This window comes from Saccopteryx leptura, chromosome 13 (genome assembly GCF_036850995.1).
Source record: "Saccopteryx leptura isolate mSacLep1 chromosome 13, mSacLep1_pri_phased_curated, whole genome shotgun sequence".
Classification (NCBI taxonomy): domain Eukaryota; kingdom Metazoa; phylum Chordata; class Mammalia; order Chiroptera; family Emballonuridae; genus Saccopteryx; species Saccopteryx leptura.
This window is the reverse complement of record NC_089515.1, coordinates 25,031,461-25,051,604: the sequence shown is the minus strand read 5'-3', so window position 1 is coordinate 25,051,604 and position 20,144 is coordinate 25,031,461. Positions and strand designations below refer to the sequence as shown.

At 52.0% G+C, this 20,144-nt stretch overlaps 1 protein-coding gene across 2 annotated transcripts; it reads left to right on the top strand.

The window, feature by feature from the left end:
• Positions 1-81: 81 nt before the first annotated feature.
• On the top strand, positions 82-19,480 carry MFSD13A (major facilitator superfamily domain containing 13A). Of its 2 annotated transcripts, none has more exons than XM_066355405.1 (9): positions 82-186; positions 11,643-11,884; positions 12,302-12,384; positions 12,947-13,399; positions 13,528-13,651; positions 15,992-16,088; positions 16,629-16,800; positions 16,875-17,068; positions 18,653-19,480. In XM_066355405.1, exons 2-9 carry the CDS (start codon positions 11,717-11,719, stop codon positions 18,913-18,915), a joined length of 1,554 nt encoding a protein of 517 aa, XP_066211502.1. In that variant the 5' UTR covers positions 82-186; positions 11,643-11,716; the 3' UTR covers positions 18,916-19,480. The 2 variants fall into 2 exon arrangements, with proteins under 2 accessions (XP_066211502.1, XP_066211503.1); XM_066355406.1 differs by lacking the exon at positions 82-186 and adding an exon at positions 796-922.
• Positions 19,481-20,144: the final 664 nt, after the last annotated feature.

The window sequence follows — 20,144 nt, the reverse complement described above, 5'->3', positions numbered from 1 at the left end:
GACAAATATGGCTGCGGCAGCCTCGGGCGCGGGAATCTACCTGCCAGGCGGCGATCCTGGAGCTGCGCAGAACCAATCGCTGGGCGGGGGCGGAGACAGAGGCTGAAGCAGCTCTGGGCGCGCAGGAACACTGGCTCGCACCTGGTTCCGGGCAGCCGGGATTAGGCTTTGGCTGCCACCACTGCGGTGAGGGGTTAACCACGGCGGGGCTCAGGGGCAGGAACTGGGACCGATCAAACACAAAGGAGAGACTGAGAGGGACTGGAATGAGGTTCACTCTGGGAGTCCCGGGGGCTGTCTGCGGGGGTCCCCGAGGTGATCGGGTTGTGGATTGGGAAAGCCATTGGGTCAGCGTGGGAAAAACTTGGGCTCAGCCGTGAGGGTGGAATCCTTATACTAGGGCTCCCTGGGGCTGGCGTCGCCGCATGCTTCGGGTTCGGATCCATTTCGTTAACACAAAGGCTCTTAACCCAGGTGAAGTAGAACCACTTGGGGAGCTTTAAAAGAAAACCATGCTGGACCCCATACCTAGAGATTCCAATTTAATTGGTCAGAGATGAGGCCTGGGCCTGGGTGTTATCCAGCAGGTGATTTTAACTTGCAGACAAGCAGGAGAACCACCACGTGTTCAGCGCCACCTCTGAGCAGAGTTTCTGGGTTGATACCAGACCCCTCAGTGGCTTGGGTAGCCCTAGCGTGAAGTTGCTGACCTTCCAGTGCTGCTGTAGTAACGTGCGGGGGAAGGGGAGGGTGAAGGTCACTGCCCCAATAAGGTGAGATTTCATTTCCAGCCTGAGGACAGCAGGCCCATCCGTGTGGGTTCCTCCAACAGCTCTGACCTGATGGATCTTGCTGTGGGGAGACTGGACAGGAAGACAAGCCTCTGGGCTGTGAAACAGGAAACACAGCAGTCAATTCCGAGGTCAGCTGCTTGTTGAGAAAAGGACACACCTAATATTTGCATAGGGCGTTATATCTTTCCGTTTCATTTGATAGGGCTGAGGCAAGGCTGGAAAAGGATTTGTTTCTCCTGCTTCATAGATGTAGGAACAAAATCAGGTAGCTACTTAATCATAACATTGAGAACTGATCTAGGGCTCCCAACTTCAAATTTTGCTTATTACTAGCTTTCCCCTCTGCACTAACTGCTTCTCATACAGTCTAATTCTGAAGGGTATCAGAAACACCTTCCTTCTGGTACCTCTCACTCCAGGGGCCCAGGCCGGCATCCTTGGTTTCCTCCATCAAATCCGTCAGCTCCAGTACTCACCCAACCAAGGAGATGTTACTGTTTTCATCCTTTTCTAGTTCTTTATCTCCCAGAAGCTTGATACAGTGAAGAGGGGAGAGTTTTACATTTGGCATTCCAGGGGGGAGGGTCTTTTCAAACAGATCTGATTCTGTCACTATCCCCCCCCCTCAATGCCCCCAATCCCACTGTCCTCAAGATACAATCTTGTGTGTGGTTTACTACACCCTGATCTAGTGACTTTCTGCCTCCCTGCTCTGAGCTCTCTTCACATATTATAAATATTTTTGTTTTTCTTAGCACAGTGCTGGGCACATGATAAAAGCTAATTAATACTACTTTATTATCACTAGTCCTTTGTGCACATGTTGCCTTGCTATACCTGTTTTACTCAGCAGGATACATCATAACCTTGATGGATTCCCAAGGTTGTCAATTTCTGACTCCCTACAGCCAAGCAGAAGGCAGAGCGGAGGGGCACACTGGGATCTGGGGTGACACTCCCCCTATGGGTGCTGCTTTTCCCTAGGGCTGGGGAGTGTGCATATTGGCCTTTTCAAGACAAACTGACCCAGCATGTATTAGTTGAGCACTTACTGTGTGTGGTAAAGGAGGCTGGTAGAGACAGGGAGCAGAAATCAGAGGTGAGTCTGACCTGACCCTGCCCTTAAGGAACTTGGAGGCTGGAGGAGGATAAGGGAGGCATTTGGATCCTGATACAGGAGCTGAGGGATTTGAAAAGGGGAGAGAATCTGACTAGGTGTCCTTGGGAATGCTGGGCACTGACCTAGGCACCGTATCAGGCTTTGATAAGATGGTGGTGGGAAGTGGGTGTTGTTACACAAGTGATGCTGAGATGTGGCCCTGGCTGGGTAGCTCAGTTGATTAGAACATAGCCCTGATATGCCAAGGTTGCGGGTCCGATCCCTGTTCAGGGCACGTACAATAATCAACCAATGAGCCTGACTGGTGGTGGCGCAGTGGGCAGAGCATCAACCCGGGATGCGGAGGTCCCAGGTTCGAAATCCTGAGATCTCAGGCTTGAGTGTGGGCTCATCCAGCTTGAGTGTGGGATCATCAGCATGGTCCCATGGTTGCTGGCTTGGCTGGAGCCCCCCAGTCAAGGCATGTATGAGAGGCAATCAACAAACAACTAAAGTTGTGCAAATACGAGTTGATACTTCTCATCTCTCTTCCTTCCTGTCTGTCTCTCTCTTGCAAAAAAATACAAATAAAAATATTATTTTTAAAAAGTCAACCAGCCTGACCAGGCGGTGGCACAGTGGATAGAGTGTCAGACTGGGATGCGGAGGACCCAGGTTTGAGACCCTGAGGTCACCAGCTTGAGCGCTGACTCATCTGGTATGAGCAAAGCTCACCAGCTTGGACCCAAGGTTGCTGGCTCGAGCAAGGGGTTACTCGGTCTGCTGTAGCCCCAAGGTCAAGGCACATATGAGAAAGCAATCAATGAACAACTAAGGCAGGGGTCGGGAACCTTTTTGGCTGAGAAAGCTATGAATGCCACATATTTTAAAACTAGAAAGCCCGGTGGTCATACGAAATGACTGCTGTTCTAGATATTATAAATTGTAATTAAAATGATTTGTGCAAAGGGGTCTGCTAATTCAAACTGAATTACCCAGGGCAGGCGGCGAGGACGCCCCTTTGCTTAGTGCCCCATGAGGTTTCCCCCTTCTATTTGCTTAATTGCTTAAAGTAGAGTGCAATGAAGGAAACCACTGGCGGTACATTTCTTGAGAGCCACCGCTAGCTCAATAAATAAAGGTGATTTAAATAATAAAATGTTAATTCACATGTCAAAGATCTCTTTGTACACAACATTTCTTGTATAGATCTTTCCATCATTTTTAAGCTCGCCTTGCAGAGGACCATCAATTATTTTTAATTTTATGTCCATTCTTTCACGAACTCTTAAATAGGCAACATAAAGTTGACCATGTCCAAATGCAGGCTCAGGTAAAAAAAATGCCAACACGTGGATGCTGATTAGTCAATAATTTATTCAGGAGTGGTGGATAATTCTCAATTAGTGGAACTACAATGTTTCCGTACTTGCAACATTGAGAAAATCCTTTCTTGCCACCGTCAAATCGATTAGTTTCTAACTTGAAGTTTAAGGACTGACAGTGTTCACATTTAATATTCATGTCACCAGAGGAATGCTCAAAAATTAAAGTTTCTCCGTTTGAAACTGTTTTAATCCTTTTTGCGTTTCGGTCAGCATTACTCTGTCATTTTTTTGCATTTCTCTCCTGCCTTTGTTCAAGGGACTCATTTTGTCGAGACAGGCTTTTTTGTCTTGCATCTGAGGCAAGCCTTGTTTCTATATGCTCATCAGTCTCATTTTGCCAAGAAAGACGCATTTGCTCTGCGACTGAAGCAAGCCTTGTCTTTCTCTGCTCAGTGGTTTCTTTTTGTCGAGAAAGCCGTTTTTGTGCAGCTTTAGCTCCTTTTCTCTCCTCTTCAGTGCTGTATTTTCTAGGAGGCATTCTTAAAAGAAATTACGTTAAGACGTAGTTTTTATGTAAAACAGATGATTGCCAATGCAAACAAATGTTCACCTTCCCCCCCTGACACGCTCAATTTGCGTTCAGCCTTAAATTGTTTCAAAAGCAGATGATTGCCAATGCAAACAAATGTTCACCTTCCCCCTGACCCGCTCAATTTGCGTTCAGCCGTGGCAACTTCACCCCATTGGCTAGTACAGTTACGCAAGCAACCAATAAGCTATCGGCGACAAACAGACACTTAAGCCGTATATAATAAAGATGATGTAATTCTGTGAGAGCCATACAATGACGAATGAATGTTAGGCATTATCCAATAAAAATTTGGTGTTGTCCCGGAGGACAGCTGTGATTGGCTCCAGCCACCTGCAACCATGAACATGAGCGAGAGGAAATGAATGGATTGTAATACATGAGAATGTTTTATATATATTTTTGAGAATGTTTTATATTTTTAACATTTTTTTTTAATTAAAGATTTGTCTGTGAGCCAGATGCAGCCATCAAAAGAGCCACATCTGGCTTATGAACCATAGGTTCCTGATCCCCTGAACTAAGGTGTCGCAATGAAAAACTAATGATTGATGCTTCTCATCTCTCTCCATTCCTGTCTGTGTGTCCCTATCTATCCTTCTCTCTGACTTTTTCTGTCTCTGTAGTAAAAAAAAAAAAAAAGTCAACCAGTGAATGCATAAATAGGTGGAACAAATTGATGTCTCTCTCTCTCATTCTCTCTCTGTCTCCCTCTCCCCCTTCCTTCCTCTCTAAAATCAATAAAATAAATGCTGAGATGTTTTAGTAAAAAAAAACAAAACACCTGTTTTGCCCTGGCTGGAGAGTTCAGCTGGTAGAGCATCGTCCTGAAGCACAGGTGGCTAGTTCGATCCCATGTGAGGGCACATTCAGGAATAGATTGATGTTCCTGTCTCTCTCCCTTCTCTCTCTAAAATCAATAAAAGAAACGTTAAAAAATTTAAACAAACAAAAAAACCCCACCTGTTTTGAATCTTGGCTCCAGCACTCAATACCTTTGTGATTTTTGACATTTAACCTTCTGAGCCTTGATTTCTTCATTGGTAAAATAAGGATGGAGATAGTAACCAGAGTTGTAAGGATTCATGTTAATAGATACAAAAGCCAGATAAATTCTATACACCTGAGAAATGGTATAAAGCTACAGCTCAGCCTGACCAGGCAGTGGCGCAGTGGATAGAGCGTCGGACTGGGATGCGGAAGGACCCAGGTTCAAGACCCCGGTATTGCCAGCTTGAGCGCGGGCTCATCTGGCTTGAGCAAAAAGCTCACTAGCATGGACCCAAGGTCACTGGCTCAAGTGGGGGGGTTACTCAGTCTGCTGAAGGCCCGAGGTCATGGCACATATGAGAAAGCAATCAATGAACAACTACGGTGTCGCAAAAAAAAATGATTGATGCTTCTCATCTCTCTCTGTTCCTGTCTGTCTGTCCCTATCTATCCCTCTATCTGACTCTCTCTCTGTCCCTGTAAAAAAAAAGAATTAAAAAAAAAAAGCTACAGCTCAGGTGGGGAAGTGGAAGAAACAGCATGACAAAGGGTGTCAAAGTGGCATTTAAAAAAATTTGAGGGATGGCAGTATAAACCAGGCAACGAGAAGCATCACAGTTGGGTGCTGGAAAGACAACTTCCATCATGAGTTTGGCAGAAGGGACTCTGACAAAATCATTAAAGATCAGGAAACCGGCCTGACCTGTGGTGGCGCAGTGGATAAAGCGTCGACCTGGAAATGCTGAGTTCGCCGGTTCGAAACCCTGGGCTTGCCTGGTCAAGGCATGTATGGGAGTTGATGCTTCCAGCTCCTCCCCCCTGTCTCTCTCTGTCTCTCTCTCTCCCTCTCTCTCTCCTCTCTAAAATGAATAAATAAAAATTAAAAAAAAAAAAAAAAAAAAAAAAAAAGATCAGGAAACCAAACTTAAGAAACATGAAAAAAGTAATAATAGCTACTGTTTATTGAAGGTCTTTTATGTGCCAGACACTTCTTGGGTATACCTTTTGCATTTCAGCCCGTAGCTATTTAAGAGGTTGGCTTTATCATTCTCACTTTATAAATGAGTCTGAGGCCCAGTGAGAGGGAGTGTCTGGCTGAAGACCACACAAGTAGGACCAAACCAGCAAGGGGTGGGGTTGGGTGAGGGGAGCTGTTAGTATTCAGGGTCTCATGAAGAGGAGCCACAGAGGATTGAGGCAGCAACAACACTGCAAGTGGAGGACCCCAATCTCTCCGGGACTGAGGTGCCTTGGAGAGATCAGCTCTCCAATTTATTAAGCAGAAACGTGATATCACGCATGAGAAACTAACAAGCAGAAAACTGTACAATTTTATTATTTAGTTTTGCAAAACTGATTAGATTGCTCTTGCCCTTTTTGAGACATAACACCACACCATCTGTTTTCTGATTCCTGACCCGCAGAAAGCTCCAACAGGGCCAAGCACTGCGTCCTTGAGCCTTCTCTGGACGCGACGGCCTTCAGTTGTGTCTGCTTGGTGTCAGCCTTCACTTCCTCAGGATGGGAACAGAAAGTCATTAGGTGCTTGGGCTTTCTACCAACAGAGGGCTCCGGCAGGCTCTACCACAGTGTGCCAAGGGGGGGGGGGGTGGAGTTGGTTGCAGGATATTTCACCCAGGTTATGCTATAGGCTGGTGTGGACTCCTGCTGTTCCTCCTGGGGGGGTGCTGTTCTCTGCTGGGGCGGACTAGGGCTAGTAGGGGAAGGTGTTTCCTGATGGGGAGCAGAATCTGGAAGAGAAACGCCTTTAGTCACCCTGCATACTCCCCTCTCAACTTCTGCTACTGGGTATGGGCCTACCTGGACAGGCTGCTTTTTTTTTTTTTTTTTTTTTTTTTACAGAGACTGAGAGAGTCAGAGAGAGGGATAGATAGGGACAGACAGGAACGGAGAGAGATGAGAAGCATCAATCATCAGTTTTTCGTTGGGACATCTTAGTTGTTCATTGATTGCTTTCTCATATGTGCCTTGACCATGGGCCTTCAGCAGACTGAGTAACCCCTTCCTCCAGCCAGCAACCTTGGGTCCAAGCTGGTGAGCTTTGCTCGAACTAGATGAGCCCGCGCTCGAGCTGGTGACCTCGGGGTCTCGAACCTGGGTCCTCCGCATCCCAGTCCGACGCTCTATCCACTGCGCCACTGTCTGGTCAGGCCTGGACAGGCTGCTTTGCCTTTAGCTCTGCCCTGTGGTGCGTGTTTGTCTCTGGCATTCCCCAATATTGTATGTGTTCCTTCTCATTGCAGCCCCTCCTCTTCTGACTGTTTTAGATCTCTCCAACTCTTACCACCATTGGAAGAGGATGGATTACCAGGCTAATCCCCTGCTGCTACTGTGATCGGTTATAAGTGAGCCCAAGAGAAAGCCAGTTTCTGAGCATCTTTCATGTCACTAGGGTGGTGCTTGAAGCTTCCTGGGCATTAATTTTTTAAAATTGGTTTTAGAGAGGAAAGGAGGAAGAGAGAGGCGGGCAGGCAGGCAGGAACATCAATTTGCTCCTGTATGTGCCCTGACCAGGGATTGAACTGGCAACCCCTGTGCTTCAGGATGGAGCTCTAGCCAATCAAGCTATCTGGCCAGGGCTTCCTGGGCATTAATTTAACCTTTCCTGCATTCCTATAAAGATAGGCATTATTAACCCATTTTACAGGTGAGAAAACCAAGACTCAGACACTGGTTATGTTACTGGCCTGAGGTTATACTCTCAGTAGGAAGTGCAGTGGCCATTAAAGCCACGCCTTTCTGATGGCACAGTCATACCCTTTCCATCTCACTCTCTTAGAGGTTTTCTTCTACTGTTACTCCAGTATGGGAGCCTAGCACTTGGGACCTTGCCTTCAAGGTTCACCTCCTCTAGCAACTGGGGCAGGTCACTGGATATTTGGGTGGAAAAGCAGAGCTTCCTTCCATTCCTTTGGAAGAAGGCTTTGGGGTCAGGTAGGGGGAGTTTCAGTTTCCATGGGAATCAGAGAAAGTGACTCGGGTTAAGGTTAGGAACAGGTGTACATTGTGCTTTATAGCCCAAAGCACCTTTAGATTAATCCCCACCCCATCCTTGTGTGGTGGAGAGGGAAGGCTTGAGAGGTTCAATAGTAATAATCTCTCAAGTGCTCAGCACACCCAGTTAAGTGCTGTGTAGAGTCTTAGACCACTAACAATAGCCTTAGGAAGGTTGGCCCCATGTTGTGGGTCAAGAAACTGGCAAAGAGAGGTTAAGTAAATTGCTCCAGGGCACACAGGTACCAAATAGTAGAGTCAGGACTTCAGAGACCTCCAGTGTGTCTTCTTTTAGCTGTGTTACCTCAAAAGCCCTGAGGAAACTTGTAGGATGACAAATATGTCATGATCTCAGTTGTGATGGTTGCATAGGTGCATACATGTTAACACTGATCAGACTGTACACTTTGAGTATGTGTAGATTATTGTATGTCAGTGATATCTCAATAAAGCTGTGGAAAAGAAAAAAGCGTTTCCCACCAACCGTTCCTTCAGGGGCTCAAGGTTCCAGGGAGAGGCCTCTGGCTGTTCTGCTCTGGAGCAAGGTAGGACAGCTGTGGCCTGGGAGAGATTCTCGGGCTTAGTGGCTGGTTTCAGGTAGTTTTGGCTGCTGCTCTTCGCACTCCTCCACCACTAGGCATAGACTGGCACCAGGTTGGCAGGGGGTTGGGGGTGCATACAGGTCTCTTGAGCGATTGCCACTCGGCTTCCAATGAGTGTGAGAGTGACTCCAGTGAGATTTCCTCTTGTTCTCCCATCAGAGTCTCTAACAGTCAGTCCCAGATCCAGAGTGGTGAGCCTAGCCCATTCTCCCTGAGAGGGAGATAGAGGGAGAAGACAGGCCCTGTCTTTGAAACCCCCCAGTCGGGCTGCAGTGGGGGCAGTCCTCAGTGAGGACTTGGAGAAGGTCTCCTGCACATGGTGCTGGCTCCTGAAGGATGGGGGAAGGGCAGGTGGGGAGGGTGCTTCTGGTAGGAGGCTCCAGCGAGAACAAAGGCCTGGCCAGAGGAGAGGTGGTTTGAAGATTCAAGAGAGACCAAGGTGGAGAGGCTGGGAGAGGCTAGCCAGCAGAGGCCCTTGAAGGCTGGGCAGGGAGAGGGAACCATGGTAGGTGATGGCGGAAGGATAGGTCTTATGGGGTTGTTACTGTGGGACTGGGGCTGAAGTCGGCTCTCCGGGACCCGACCCTGCTGGGAAATGAGTTTTAGCTCTGTATGGGTGAGTGTGTGCGCGTGCGCGTCTGTGTGTGTGTGCATGCGCACATGTGCAAGGATATACAGACGAGGCGCATGGGTAGGCTTGGGTCATAAAGACTCACAGAGGATCAGCCCCTGAAGAGGGGTGTAAGTCTTCTAGGGCTGCTGTAACAAGTTGCCCCAAACTGTGGCTAAAACAACCAAAACTTTCTCTTGGTTCTGAAGGGTAGAAATTCACAATCAAGGTATCAGCAGGACCCTGTGCCCTCTGGAAGGAGGATCGGCCGTGTTTTCTAACCATCAGTCCAAGGACCAGTCTGCTAGAGATCTTGTGCTAGTCAGCGGAAGAGTTAGCCACCCTGACGTATGAAGATTATAGACTCAGTGTTCTTAGCTGAAGTTGCTTATGCTCAGAGTGCTTTCTGCTTTAGTGGTTCCTGAACTCTTCTATTTTCACTGATCCCCAAGTGTAAAAAGGTTGAAAGCCACTGATCTCGAGGAATCGTTTCTTGCCTCTTTCAGCTTCTGGCAGTTGCCCACAATCCTTGGCATTCCTTGACTTGTAGTTGCCATGACTCTGTTTCTGCCTTCGTCTTCACCAAGCATCTCTCCTCTGTGTGTGTCTGTCTCTGTAGCCAAAGTTCCATCTCCTTTTATGGATACTGATCATGAGTGGGATTAGGGCCCACTCTAATTAAGTATGACCTCATTTTAACTTGATTACATCTGCAGAGACCCTATTTCCAAATACGGTCACACAGGTACTGGAGGTTACGCAAGTCACATAACCACATCTTTTTGGGGATGCAATTTAATGTACAACAGGGGGTTTGAGAGAAGGAATCCCCCAGAGCTTCCTGCTGGGGTCAGGCAAGCACATTGGGGATTCTTTTTCTGAAAAGAGAACAGCTGCTTTGAGCCTTAAAAAACAGACTAGGCCCTGGCCGGTTGGCTCAGCGGTAGAGCGTCGGCCTGGCGTGCAGGGGACCCGGGTTCGATTCCCGGCCAGGGCACATAGGAGAAGCGCCCATTTGCTTCTCCACCCCCACCCCCTCCTTCCTCTCTGTCTCTCTCTTCCCCTCCCGCAGCCAAGGCTCCATTGGAGCAAAGATGGCCCGGGCGCTGGGGATGGCTCCTTGGCCGCTGCCCCAGGCGCTAGAGTGGCTCTGGTCGCGGCAGAGCAACGCCCCGGAGGGGCAGAGCATCGCCCCCTGGTGGGCAGAGCGTCGCCCCTGGTGGGCGAGCTGGGTGGATCCCGGTCGGGCGCATGCGGGAGTCTGTCTGACTGTCTCTCCCCGTTTCCAGCTTCAGAAAAATGCAAAAACAAAACAAAACAAAACAAAAAACAGACTAATGTCTCACTGTTTTAAGTGTGGTCATGGACAGTCACCTGGAAGCCTGTTAAAATGCATTCTCAGGCTTCTCTCCAGACTTACTGAATCAAAATCTATATTTTCACAAAGTCCTCAGGTGACCTGAAAGTGCACGCCAGTTTGAGAAGCAGTGCTCTGTTAAAAACCCGACTTACTTGCTTTCCCACCCATCACAGCCAGTCCAGCCTGCCAGTCTCTGCACAAGCCGGCCTGCTTGGAAGCCAGGCACCCCCACTGCCCCTTGTTTTCTCTTTTCATGGACCCCGTTCTTGAGTTTCTTTCTGTGTCCAATTTACCCGTGTGCTTCCACTTCCTGGAGAGCATTGGCTTGCTGAGCGGGTCCCTTTGTTGCTTTATTGGGCTGTGGCTAACTTTTTGGCTTTTTAGAAATATTGCTGCAATGAACATCTCTGTACACATTCCTTTGGGGCTCGTTCCTTGAGGTGGAATTTCTGAAATCAAAGTGCATGGCAGCTGTAAGCTCATATCACTCTTCTATATCTATAGAACTTGACATCACAGCGGGGTTACTCCATTCTATGAACAGAGCATAGGAACCTGATTTGGGAGGTCAAGAGCAGATAAGGCTTTGGAACCAAACAGGTCAGGGTTCAAATATGCTACATTTTTGTTGTGTGACATTGGGCAAATTCCTTAATGTCTCTGAGCATGGCATTGTTCTATAACATTGTAATAGTGCTATACACTTTGTAGGGATTTTATAAAGGTAGTAATGACATCACCAACATCCATTTATTGAGCACTTTCTATGAGTTATGTCATTTAATCTTTAAGTTTCTCTGCAGAGTGGGCATGGTCATCTCCTTTTCTCTTTTACAGAAGAGGAAACTGAGACTTGGGTTAAGCAGCTTGCAGTTGCAGTGTAGGGACATTGTGTGCCCAAGCCCGAGGCTGTAAGGTCTACCATTAAGGTCAGGTAGCGCAGATGAAAGAAGATACTGAGCACACAGCCCAAGCATGGCTGGACCTGCCTCAGCGCTAGCTGGACGCCTGCCTTTGCTTCCCACGCCTTTATCAGTTTCCTCGGGTTACTCCTAGGTATGGTAGCTAGCCCAGCATTGTTTCCGCTGTATGTCATTAACTATTCCCTAGCTTTATTTTACATGCAAACTTTCTCCCAGTTGGAAATGAGTTTTGGTGTGTTTTTTTTGGAAATGAGTTTTTAAATGACTCAGGTCTGGGGTTTGGAGCAGAGCTGGCTCTGATTTTTGCAGCTAACTGGCTCCTTCTTCCCCAGGGACGAGGATGGCCAGACTGCCTGTGGCTACGAGCACGTCTGGGTGCTCCTAGGTTGAGGCTGGGCTGGCAGCCATGGGGCTGGGTGGGCCCCAGGCCTGGCTGTTGGGTTTGCCCACAGCCGTGGTCTATGGCTCCCTGGCCCTCTTCATCTCCGTTCTGCACAACGTGTTCCTGCTTTACTATGTGGACACCTTTGTCTCAGTGTACAAGATCAGCAAAGCTGCCTTCTGGGTCGGAGAGGTAGGCCAGTGCTGGGGTGGGAACGGGCCGATTGCAGCGCTGTGTCCCACCCAGCTGAGAGCGTGGGGCAGGCCCGCTTGCCCACTGAGACTCAGCAAGGTGAGCTGGAGGCCTTGATGACTTCTCCGTGGGGATTACAGCATCTCTGGCCACTGTCCAATGAGCCAGGGACTGTTCTATGTATTCTCATATATAATATATTCACACAGATTAACTTATCAGCGGGGCCCTGGAGAGGTGGGGGTTTGATGGAGGCAGTGGCCTGTGGAGGGGCTTTAGCAGAGGGACTGACCTGAGCGCAGGTTTGCAGGCAGGAAGGCTGGGGTCGTCTCTGAGGGGCGGCGAGTAGGCTGGGCAGGGAAAGCCTGGTGGGCAGCTGCCTGGAGCACTCCCGCCCCTTGTCCCCTCTGCCTGCAGACGGTGTTTCTTCTGTGGAACAGCCTCAACGACCCCCTCTTCGGCTGGCTGAGTGACCGGCAGTTCCTCGGCTCCCAGCCCCGGTCTGTGTCTTGGGGAAGGCTCCGAATGGCCCTCTTCTCCCCCTTTCCCCGAGGACTGGAGGGCCCCTGCCTGTTTGGGGTGGGGGAGGAAAAGAACCCATTTTCAGTTGTCCAGGCTTCCTCCCTTCCCCAGTGTGAGGGCAGACTCTGTCTGGGATGGAGAAGTGGCCTTGACTAACTGTCGGCCTTGAAGACCTGGGGGAGAGATTGACCCTGGCCTAGCGGTCCAGCCTCAGAACTGGGCCCTGCTCCCAAACACTGCTGCTCCTGGCAGATTCGCCTGCCCTGTCCCTGCTTCAGCCCATCACTGCCCTCAATCCTGAAAAAGTGGGTATCACAGCCCTCTTTGGCCCTCAGCCCTGGCAGGCTGGCAGGGAGCAGAGGAGAGAGTACCCACTGGTAAGTTGCGCTTCTCAAAGCAGAAGCTGAGGACTCAGAGCTCAGTGGGACCACCCGGGGGTACGTTCCACATTTTGAGCCTGTCTCTTTTCTGGGGCCTGGCAGGGGGAACTGGGCCCAAGGCTGCAAGGGCATCTCCCAACAGCCCTCCTCTCCCTGGCAGGTCGGGCACTGGGCTCTCCTCAAGGACCGTGGTGCTTACACGGGTGCAGGCACTTGGCTGGCATGGGCCGCTGCTGGCGCTGTCGTTCCTGGCATTCTGGGTGCCCTGGGCCCCGGCCGGCCTGCAGTTCTTGCTGTGCCTGTGCCTCTATGACGGCTTCCTGACGCTCGTGGACCTGCACCATCATGCCTTGCTGGCTGACCTGGCCCTCTCAGCCCATGACCGTACCCACCTCAACTTCTACTGCTCCCTCTTCAGTGCAGCCGGCTCCCTCTCCGTCTTTGCCTCCTACGCCTTCTGGAACAAGGAGGACTTCTCTTCCTTCCGCGCCTTCTGCGTGGCACTGGCTGCTGGCTCTGGGCTAGGCTTTGTAGGGGCCACACGGCTGCTGAGGAGGCGGGTTGAGGCGGCTGGTAGGGAGCCAGGGTGTCCAGACCTGGCTATGGATAGCGGGTGAGTGGCCAGCACTGTTCTGAGTCTGATTTCAGGGCCAGATCCCCTGTCTGATGGGTGGCTGCCCTGAGGTGGGGTGTGGCTCTGGCCCAGCCCTAGGCTGTTCTTGATTGCCCTCTGCCCAATAGCCCGTGTGGAGAGGAGCTGCTTGTGGGCGGCCAGGAGGCAGGCAGCATCACCTTGGGCCAGTACCTCCAGCAGCTGGCACATCACCGAAACTTCCTGTGGTTCGTGGCCATGGACTTGGTGCAGGTATGGGCATATTCCCCCCACCCAGGATGACTAGGGTCTCATTCAAGGGAACAAGCTTCTCAAAAGCTGGGAAATCAGTTCTGGGCCTCATGTGATGACTACAGGGTAATTCGAAGGCAGGAGCAGGTTGGGTAGTTAGAAGATCTGGGTTCTAGCACTCTCTGAGCTAACTCCTTGTGTGATCTTAGCTAAGTCTCAGCCTCTCGGGGCAGCAGTGTCCTGCAAAGGGAGGATATGAAAAAGAGGCACCCCTTTGGGGACTCTTTATCTTAAACCACCAAGTACCATGCTTAAAACCCATATAGTATGTAAGCTAGCCAAATTTAGAAATATTTTTGCCTGACCAGGCGGTGGTGCAGTGGATAGAGTGTCAGACAGGGATGCAGAGGACCCAGGTTCAAACTCCTGAGGGCACCGGCTTGAGTGTGGGCTCACCAGCTGGAGTGTGGGCTCACCAGCTGGAGTGTGGGCTCACCAGCTTGAGCGCCGGGTCATAGAGATGACACCATGGTCGCTGGCTTGAGCCCAAGGTTGCTGGCTTGAGCAAGGGGTTACTTGCTCTGCTGTAGCCCCCCCCCCTCAAGGCACATATGAGAAAGCAATCATTGAACAACTAAGGTGCTGCAATAAAGAATTGATGCTTCTCATCTCTCTCCCTTCCTGTCTGTCCTCTCTGACTCTGTCTTTGAAAAAAAAAAAGGCTTTTATGTCATTGAGCTTGTTTTCCTAAGGTGATTTTAATTAAAAAGAACTTGTAATTGTTCTGGTGACAATTTTATCATTCCTTCTACTTAGCAAAATTAGATAAGCAACAGGAATTGGTTTCAGGCTTTGTTCCACGTTGAGGGACATGGGCATAAAGGCTGCACTTGCTCTAGCTGTTCCGCTCCCCCTCTGCCCTCCCCCCACCCTGCCCCTGTCTGCGCCCCTCCCTCTCATCGCCCTGTCCGTCTGCTCCCCCTCTCCCCCCTGGCCACCCCCTCTCACTGCCCTGTCTGCCCCCCCACCCCCTCACTGCCTATCTGCTCCGCCCTCACTGCCTGTCTGCTCCCCCCTTGCCACCCCCTCTCACTGCCCCATCTGTCCCCACCCCCTCACTGCCTATCTGCTCCCCCCTCACTGCCTGTCTGCTCCCCCCTCACCACCCCTTCTCACTGCCTGTCTGCTCCCCCCTCACCACCCCTTCTCACTGCCTGTCTGCTCCCCCCTCGCCACCCCCTCTCACTGCCTGTCTGCTCCCCCCTCACCACCCCTTCTCACTGCCTGTCTGCTCCCCCCTCACCACCCCTTCTCACTGCCTATCTTCTCCCCCCTCGCCACCCCCTCTCACTGCCCCGTCTGTCCCCCCACCCCCTCACTGCCTGTCTGCTCCCCCCTCGACACCCCCTCTCACTGCCCCGTCTGCCCCCCCACCCCCTCACTGCCTATCTGCTCCCCCCTCACCACCCCTTCTCACTGCCTGTCTGCTCCCCCCTCGCCACCCCCTCTCACTGCCCCATCTGCCCCCCCACCCCCTCACTGCCTATCTGCTCCCCCCTCGCCACCCCCTCTCACTGCCCCATCTGCCCCCCCACCCCCTCACTGCCTATCTTCTCCCCCCTCGCCACCCCCTCTCACTGCCCCGTCTGTCCCCCCACCCCCTCTCACTGCCCCGTCTGCCCCCCCACCCCCTCACTGCCTATCTGCTCCCCCCTCACCACCCCCTCTCACTGCCTGTCTGCTCCCCCCTCGCCACCCCCTCTCACTGCCCCATCTGCCCCCCCACCCCCTCACTGCCTGTCTGCTCCCCCCTCGCCACCCCCTCTCACTGCCCCATCTGTCCCCCACCCCTTCACTGCCTATCTGCTCCCCCCCACCCCCTCTCACTGCCCCGTCTGTCCCCCCACCCCCTCTCACTGCCCCGTCTGTCCCCCCACCCCCTCTCACTGCCCCGTCTGTCCCCCCACCCCCTCACTGCCTATCTGCTCCCCCCTCGCCACCCCCTCTCACTGCCTGTCTGCTCCCCCCACCCCCTCTCACTGCCTATCTGCTCCCCCCTCACTGCCTGTCTGCTCCCCCCTCGCCACCCCCTCTCACTGCCTGTCTGCTCCCCCCACCCCCTCTCACTGCCCCATCTGTCCCCCACCCCTTCACTGCCTGTCTGCTCCCCCCCCACCCCCTCTCACTGCCCCATCTGTCCCCCACCCCTTCACTGCCTGTCTGCTCCCCCCACCCCCTCTCACTGCCCCGTCTGTCCCCCCCACCCCTCACTGCCTATCTGCTCCCCCCTCAGCACCCCTTCTCACTGCCCCTGTCTGCTCCCCCCTCCCTGCCCCCTCTCATTGTCCCTGTCTGTTGCAGGTCTTTCACTGCCACTTCAACAGCAACTTCTTCCCCCTCTTCCTGGAGCACCTGTTGTCAGACTACATCTCCCTCTCCACGGGCTCCTTCCTGCTGGGTGAGTGGGGGTCTCAGGCAGGCTGTGAGGACTGAGGCTTGCCCCCACGTCCCCTCGCCCGGCTGCAGGCACAGCCACCTCCCCAGCAGGGGCCTGGGGGGTGGAGGGCAGAATCTGTGGGGTTGCACCACAACAGCTGTTTTCTCAAGGAAGGGCGGAAGCCTGTGGTGGGTGAGGGGTAGGCTGCTCTCTTCGTGGTCCTCTTGGTGATGGCGCCACCCAGAGGCGACGTGGCACACAGGCTGGCTGGCAGCAAGGACTACAGTGTGACGGGCCTGGCTGTGCATCTTGACCTGCTTATTTACTCTTCGGCCTTGGATCTGTTTTATTTACCCTCTTTGAGCCCCCATTTCTCATTTGCAAAGTAGGAATAATAACAGTACTTACTCTAAAAGGCTGTGAGGATTAAAAGGATGTAAATTAGCTCTCAGCACAGAGCCTGGCAATGGTCATTATGCAAACCCTGATTCTAATTGTTAAAATGTGGAAAATTGTGGAAACTGCCACAGTGTCCCGACAAGGCTGCACCCTTCTCCTCAGGCATCTCCTATGTCGCTCCCCATCTCAACAATCTCTACTTCCTGCCCCTGTGCCGGCGCTGGGGCGTCTACACTGTGGTGCGGGGGCTCTTCCTGCTTAAGCTGGGCCTGAGCCTGCTCCTGCTTCTGGCTGGCCCCGACCGCCCAGGCCTGCTCTGCCTCTTCATTGCCAGGTATGCCTGCCCTCCCTCAGCCCACGCCTCGGCCCGCCCCTTCACGCTGGCCTGCTTTCTCTCTCTGCCGGCAGCAACCGTGTCTTCACTGAGGGCACCTGTAAACTGTTGACCTTGGTGGTCACTGACCTGGTGGATGAGGACCTGGTGCTGAATCACCGCAGGCAGGCGGCCTCCGCGCTCCTTTTTGGCATGGTGGCCCTGGTGACCAAGCCAGGCCAAACCTTCGCCCCACTGCTGGGCACCTGGCTGCTGTGCTTCTATACAGGTGAGGCCCCGGGGCTGGCGAGGGGCTTTCAAGGCTCCAGGTGGCACAGCTTACCTGGTGTACCAACGGACAAGCCTGGCTCTAGGTCCGTGAGGGAGAGAAGGCAACTGGCTGACACAGGCTGAGTCTGGGTCACCCTGGGCTGCTGATCTTCTCTGCCCTCTCCCCACAAAAACTGGATCTCTGATTCTTCCGTTCTTTCAATATTTCATTCATTGACTCAACAAATATGTATAGAATACCATCTTTGCCAGGTGCTACTCAGGATACTAGATCAGGATACTAGAGAGAGAACAATAAGACATACAAGCTCTTTTGCCATCATGAAGCTTATATTCTAGTCTGGGAGGAGGGGGATGTGGTGATATGTAGCCAAAAAACAAGAAAATAGCAGGCAGTGGTAAGTGCAATGGAAATTGTACCAGGTCTTCAGTAGATTAGTTTTGTCCAAATTGTTTCACTATAATGTTGGTGAGATGCTGTAGGAACTTACCTCTTCTCTATATCAGTTAGCCTGTGGTAAAATTGGTTTGTCACACATTGTTTCACTTAAGGTCACAGAACCTATTGAGGACGTTGAGTGAGGACTTACTGTAAAGTGACTCAAAAGCTACTTAGTGTGGTCTGGGAAGGTGTCTGAGGAGGTGACACCCTCGATGTGAACTGAATGGGAAAGATTTGGTCCATAAATAAAGATCTTAGTGACTCCCAGACAGTGGAGCGACAAGTCCCAAGGTATCAGGAGTGGTTAGATGAAGCTGGAAAAGTGAGGGCTCAGGAGAGCGGGGCAGGGTTTGGATTTTATTCTCAGTTCAAAGAGAAGCTATTGGGTTTTAAGTGAGGGGTGACTTCTGGTTTATGTTTTTTTTTGTTTGTTTGTTTGTTTTTCCCTCAAGTGAGAAGCGGGGAGGCAGAGAGACAGACTCCTGCATGCGCCTGACTGGGATGCACCTGACATGTCCACCAGGGGACGATGCTGTCCCATCTGGGGCGTTGCTTCACTGCAAAGGGAGCCATTCTAGCACCTGAGGCAGAGGCCATGGAGCCATCCTCAGCTCCCGGGCCAACTTTGCTCCAGTGGAGCCTTGGCTGCAGGAGGGAAGAGAGAGACAGAGAGAAAGTAGAGGGGAAGGGTGGAGAAGCAAATGGGCACTTTTCCTGTGTGCCCTGGCCGGGAATTGAACCCAGGACTTCCACAGGCCGGGCCAACGCTCTACCACTGAGCTAGCTGGCCAGGACTGGTTTATGTTTTTAAGAGCTGGCTCTGGCTACCATATGGAGAATGGATTGGAGGGAGGCTGTGGCAAAGGCGATAGAGGCTTGGACCAAGGTAGTGCTGGGGGGCTGGAAGATGTATTTGGGTTTGGGATGTGTTCTGGAGTTGGGTTGTGCTGTTGAGGACTGCTAAAGTTAAGAATCTAGTAAGACTACGGTTTTGGGCCCCATTCATCGACTGGATGGGGAAGTGAAGAACGGGAGAAGCAAGTTTGGGGGAGGAAGCAAGAGTTGTATATGTGTAACATTTGAGATGTGGCACTGTGGACTCTGGGCTGACCTCCTTCTTTCCACACACTCTTGTCCTAGGTCATGATCTCTTCCAGCAGCCCCCACTGAGCCCTGTGGGGAGCGCCCAGCCCTGGCCAGAGCCCCCAGCCCCACCCCCGGCCCAGGCCCCGACGCTCCGCCAGGGCTGCTTCTACCTGCTGGTGCTGGTGCCCATCACCTGTGCTCTGTTGCAGCTGTTCACCTGGTCCAGGTTCACGCTACATGGGAGACGCCTGCACATGGTCAAAGCCCAGCGCCAGAATCTGTCACGAGCCCAAATGCTGGACATTAAGACAGTGTGAGAAGTGCAGCAAGGCCACCCTGATGACACTTCCCACAGGTCTGGGCAGGAGCCACTTTTTCCAGTCTGGTGTCCGGCGCCTGTGCCTTCTTTAGGTGCAGCCTGGAGGACAGATGGCGGAATGGGAGCTCCTGGGACTGAGCCAGGAGTGTCACTGGGTCTAAAACCCTGCTTGGCTATCCGGTCCAGCTTGGGCAACAGCTGGGCCAAATTTGCTCAGGGACCTGCTTCCCTCCTGGGGCAGGAGTAATAAAAGGACCAAGAAGGGATGGGATGCCCTGTGGTCCATGGGGTTGTCACAGGGCACAGCCTGCCCCACTACCTGGCTGGGGCTGGCATTTCATGTGGGCTCAGGGACCACTTTTGATACTGTAACTGCTCCCTTCCATCCAGTCAGGGGAAGCAGACTGTAAGTCCCGCTCGCCCTCCTCCACCCTTCCAGTGTTCTCTGGGTTCTGCGCTTCAGCTGTGCCTGAAGCAGCATGCCCCCGCTGCTGCAGGGCTTCCCACCTCCACCTGGCCTCTAAAGAGGGTTGGCTTGTCACAGATGAATTAAAGTCATTCTCTTCCCATTCCTGAGGTCTGTGCTGTGTTGTGGGGGTGGTGGGATGGTGGGGTTGGGGAATAAGATTCCTCATTTAATATGAAAAGCACTCAGAGCATTTTACCAAAGGTGCTTTTGGGGGCCACCCACATCAGATTCACAGAGGTAGCAGGGAGAACACGTGGGCCACTAACTGCATGGGGACTTGGGGGCAGGAGGCCTGCGGTGGTAGCCCCAGTGCACTTCCACGTACCACTGCTGGACATGGTGGTCAAGGAAGAGTGGCTCCGCTTAGGCCAGAGGTCCTCACCATTGGAGATACCAGGGAGCTTTCAAAAATGGTCAATTCTGAGCTCTGTTACCAGGATTCTGCTTTCATGGGTTTGGGGTATGACATGGGCACTGGAGTTTTGGAAAGCTGTAATTTATCTCTGCTCTAGGCCAGTGTTTCTCAGCCTTGGCATCTCCCTGGCCTCTGCTTAGATGCCAATAGCACCTCCCTCCCCCTAAGTTGTGACAACCATTGAAGGGCGGGTGCAGCAGAACTGACCTTGATTGTAAACCAGTTTTCGGCCTGTGGTTTGTTGAGGGTCTGCATAGTTTCTAAGAATGTAGGCTCTAGGGCTACATTGCCTGGGTTCAAATCCTAGTTAATAAAGGGCAGAGTCTGGGATATTATCTGATCT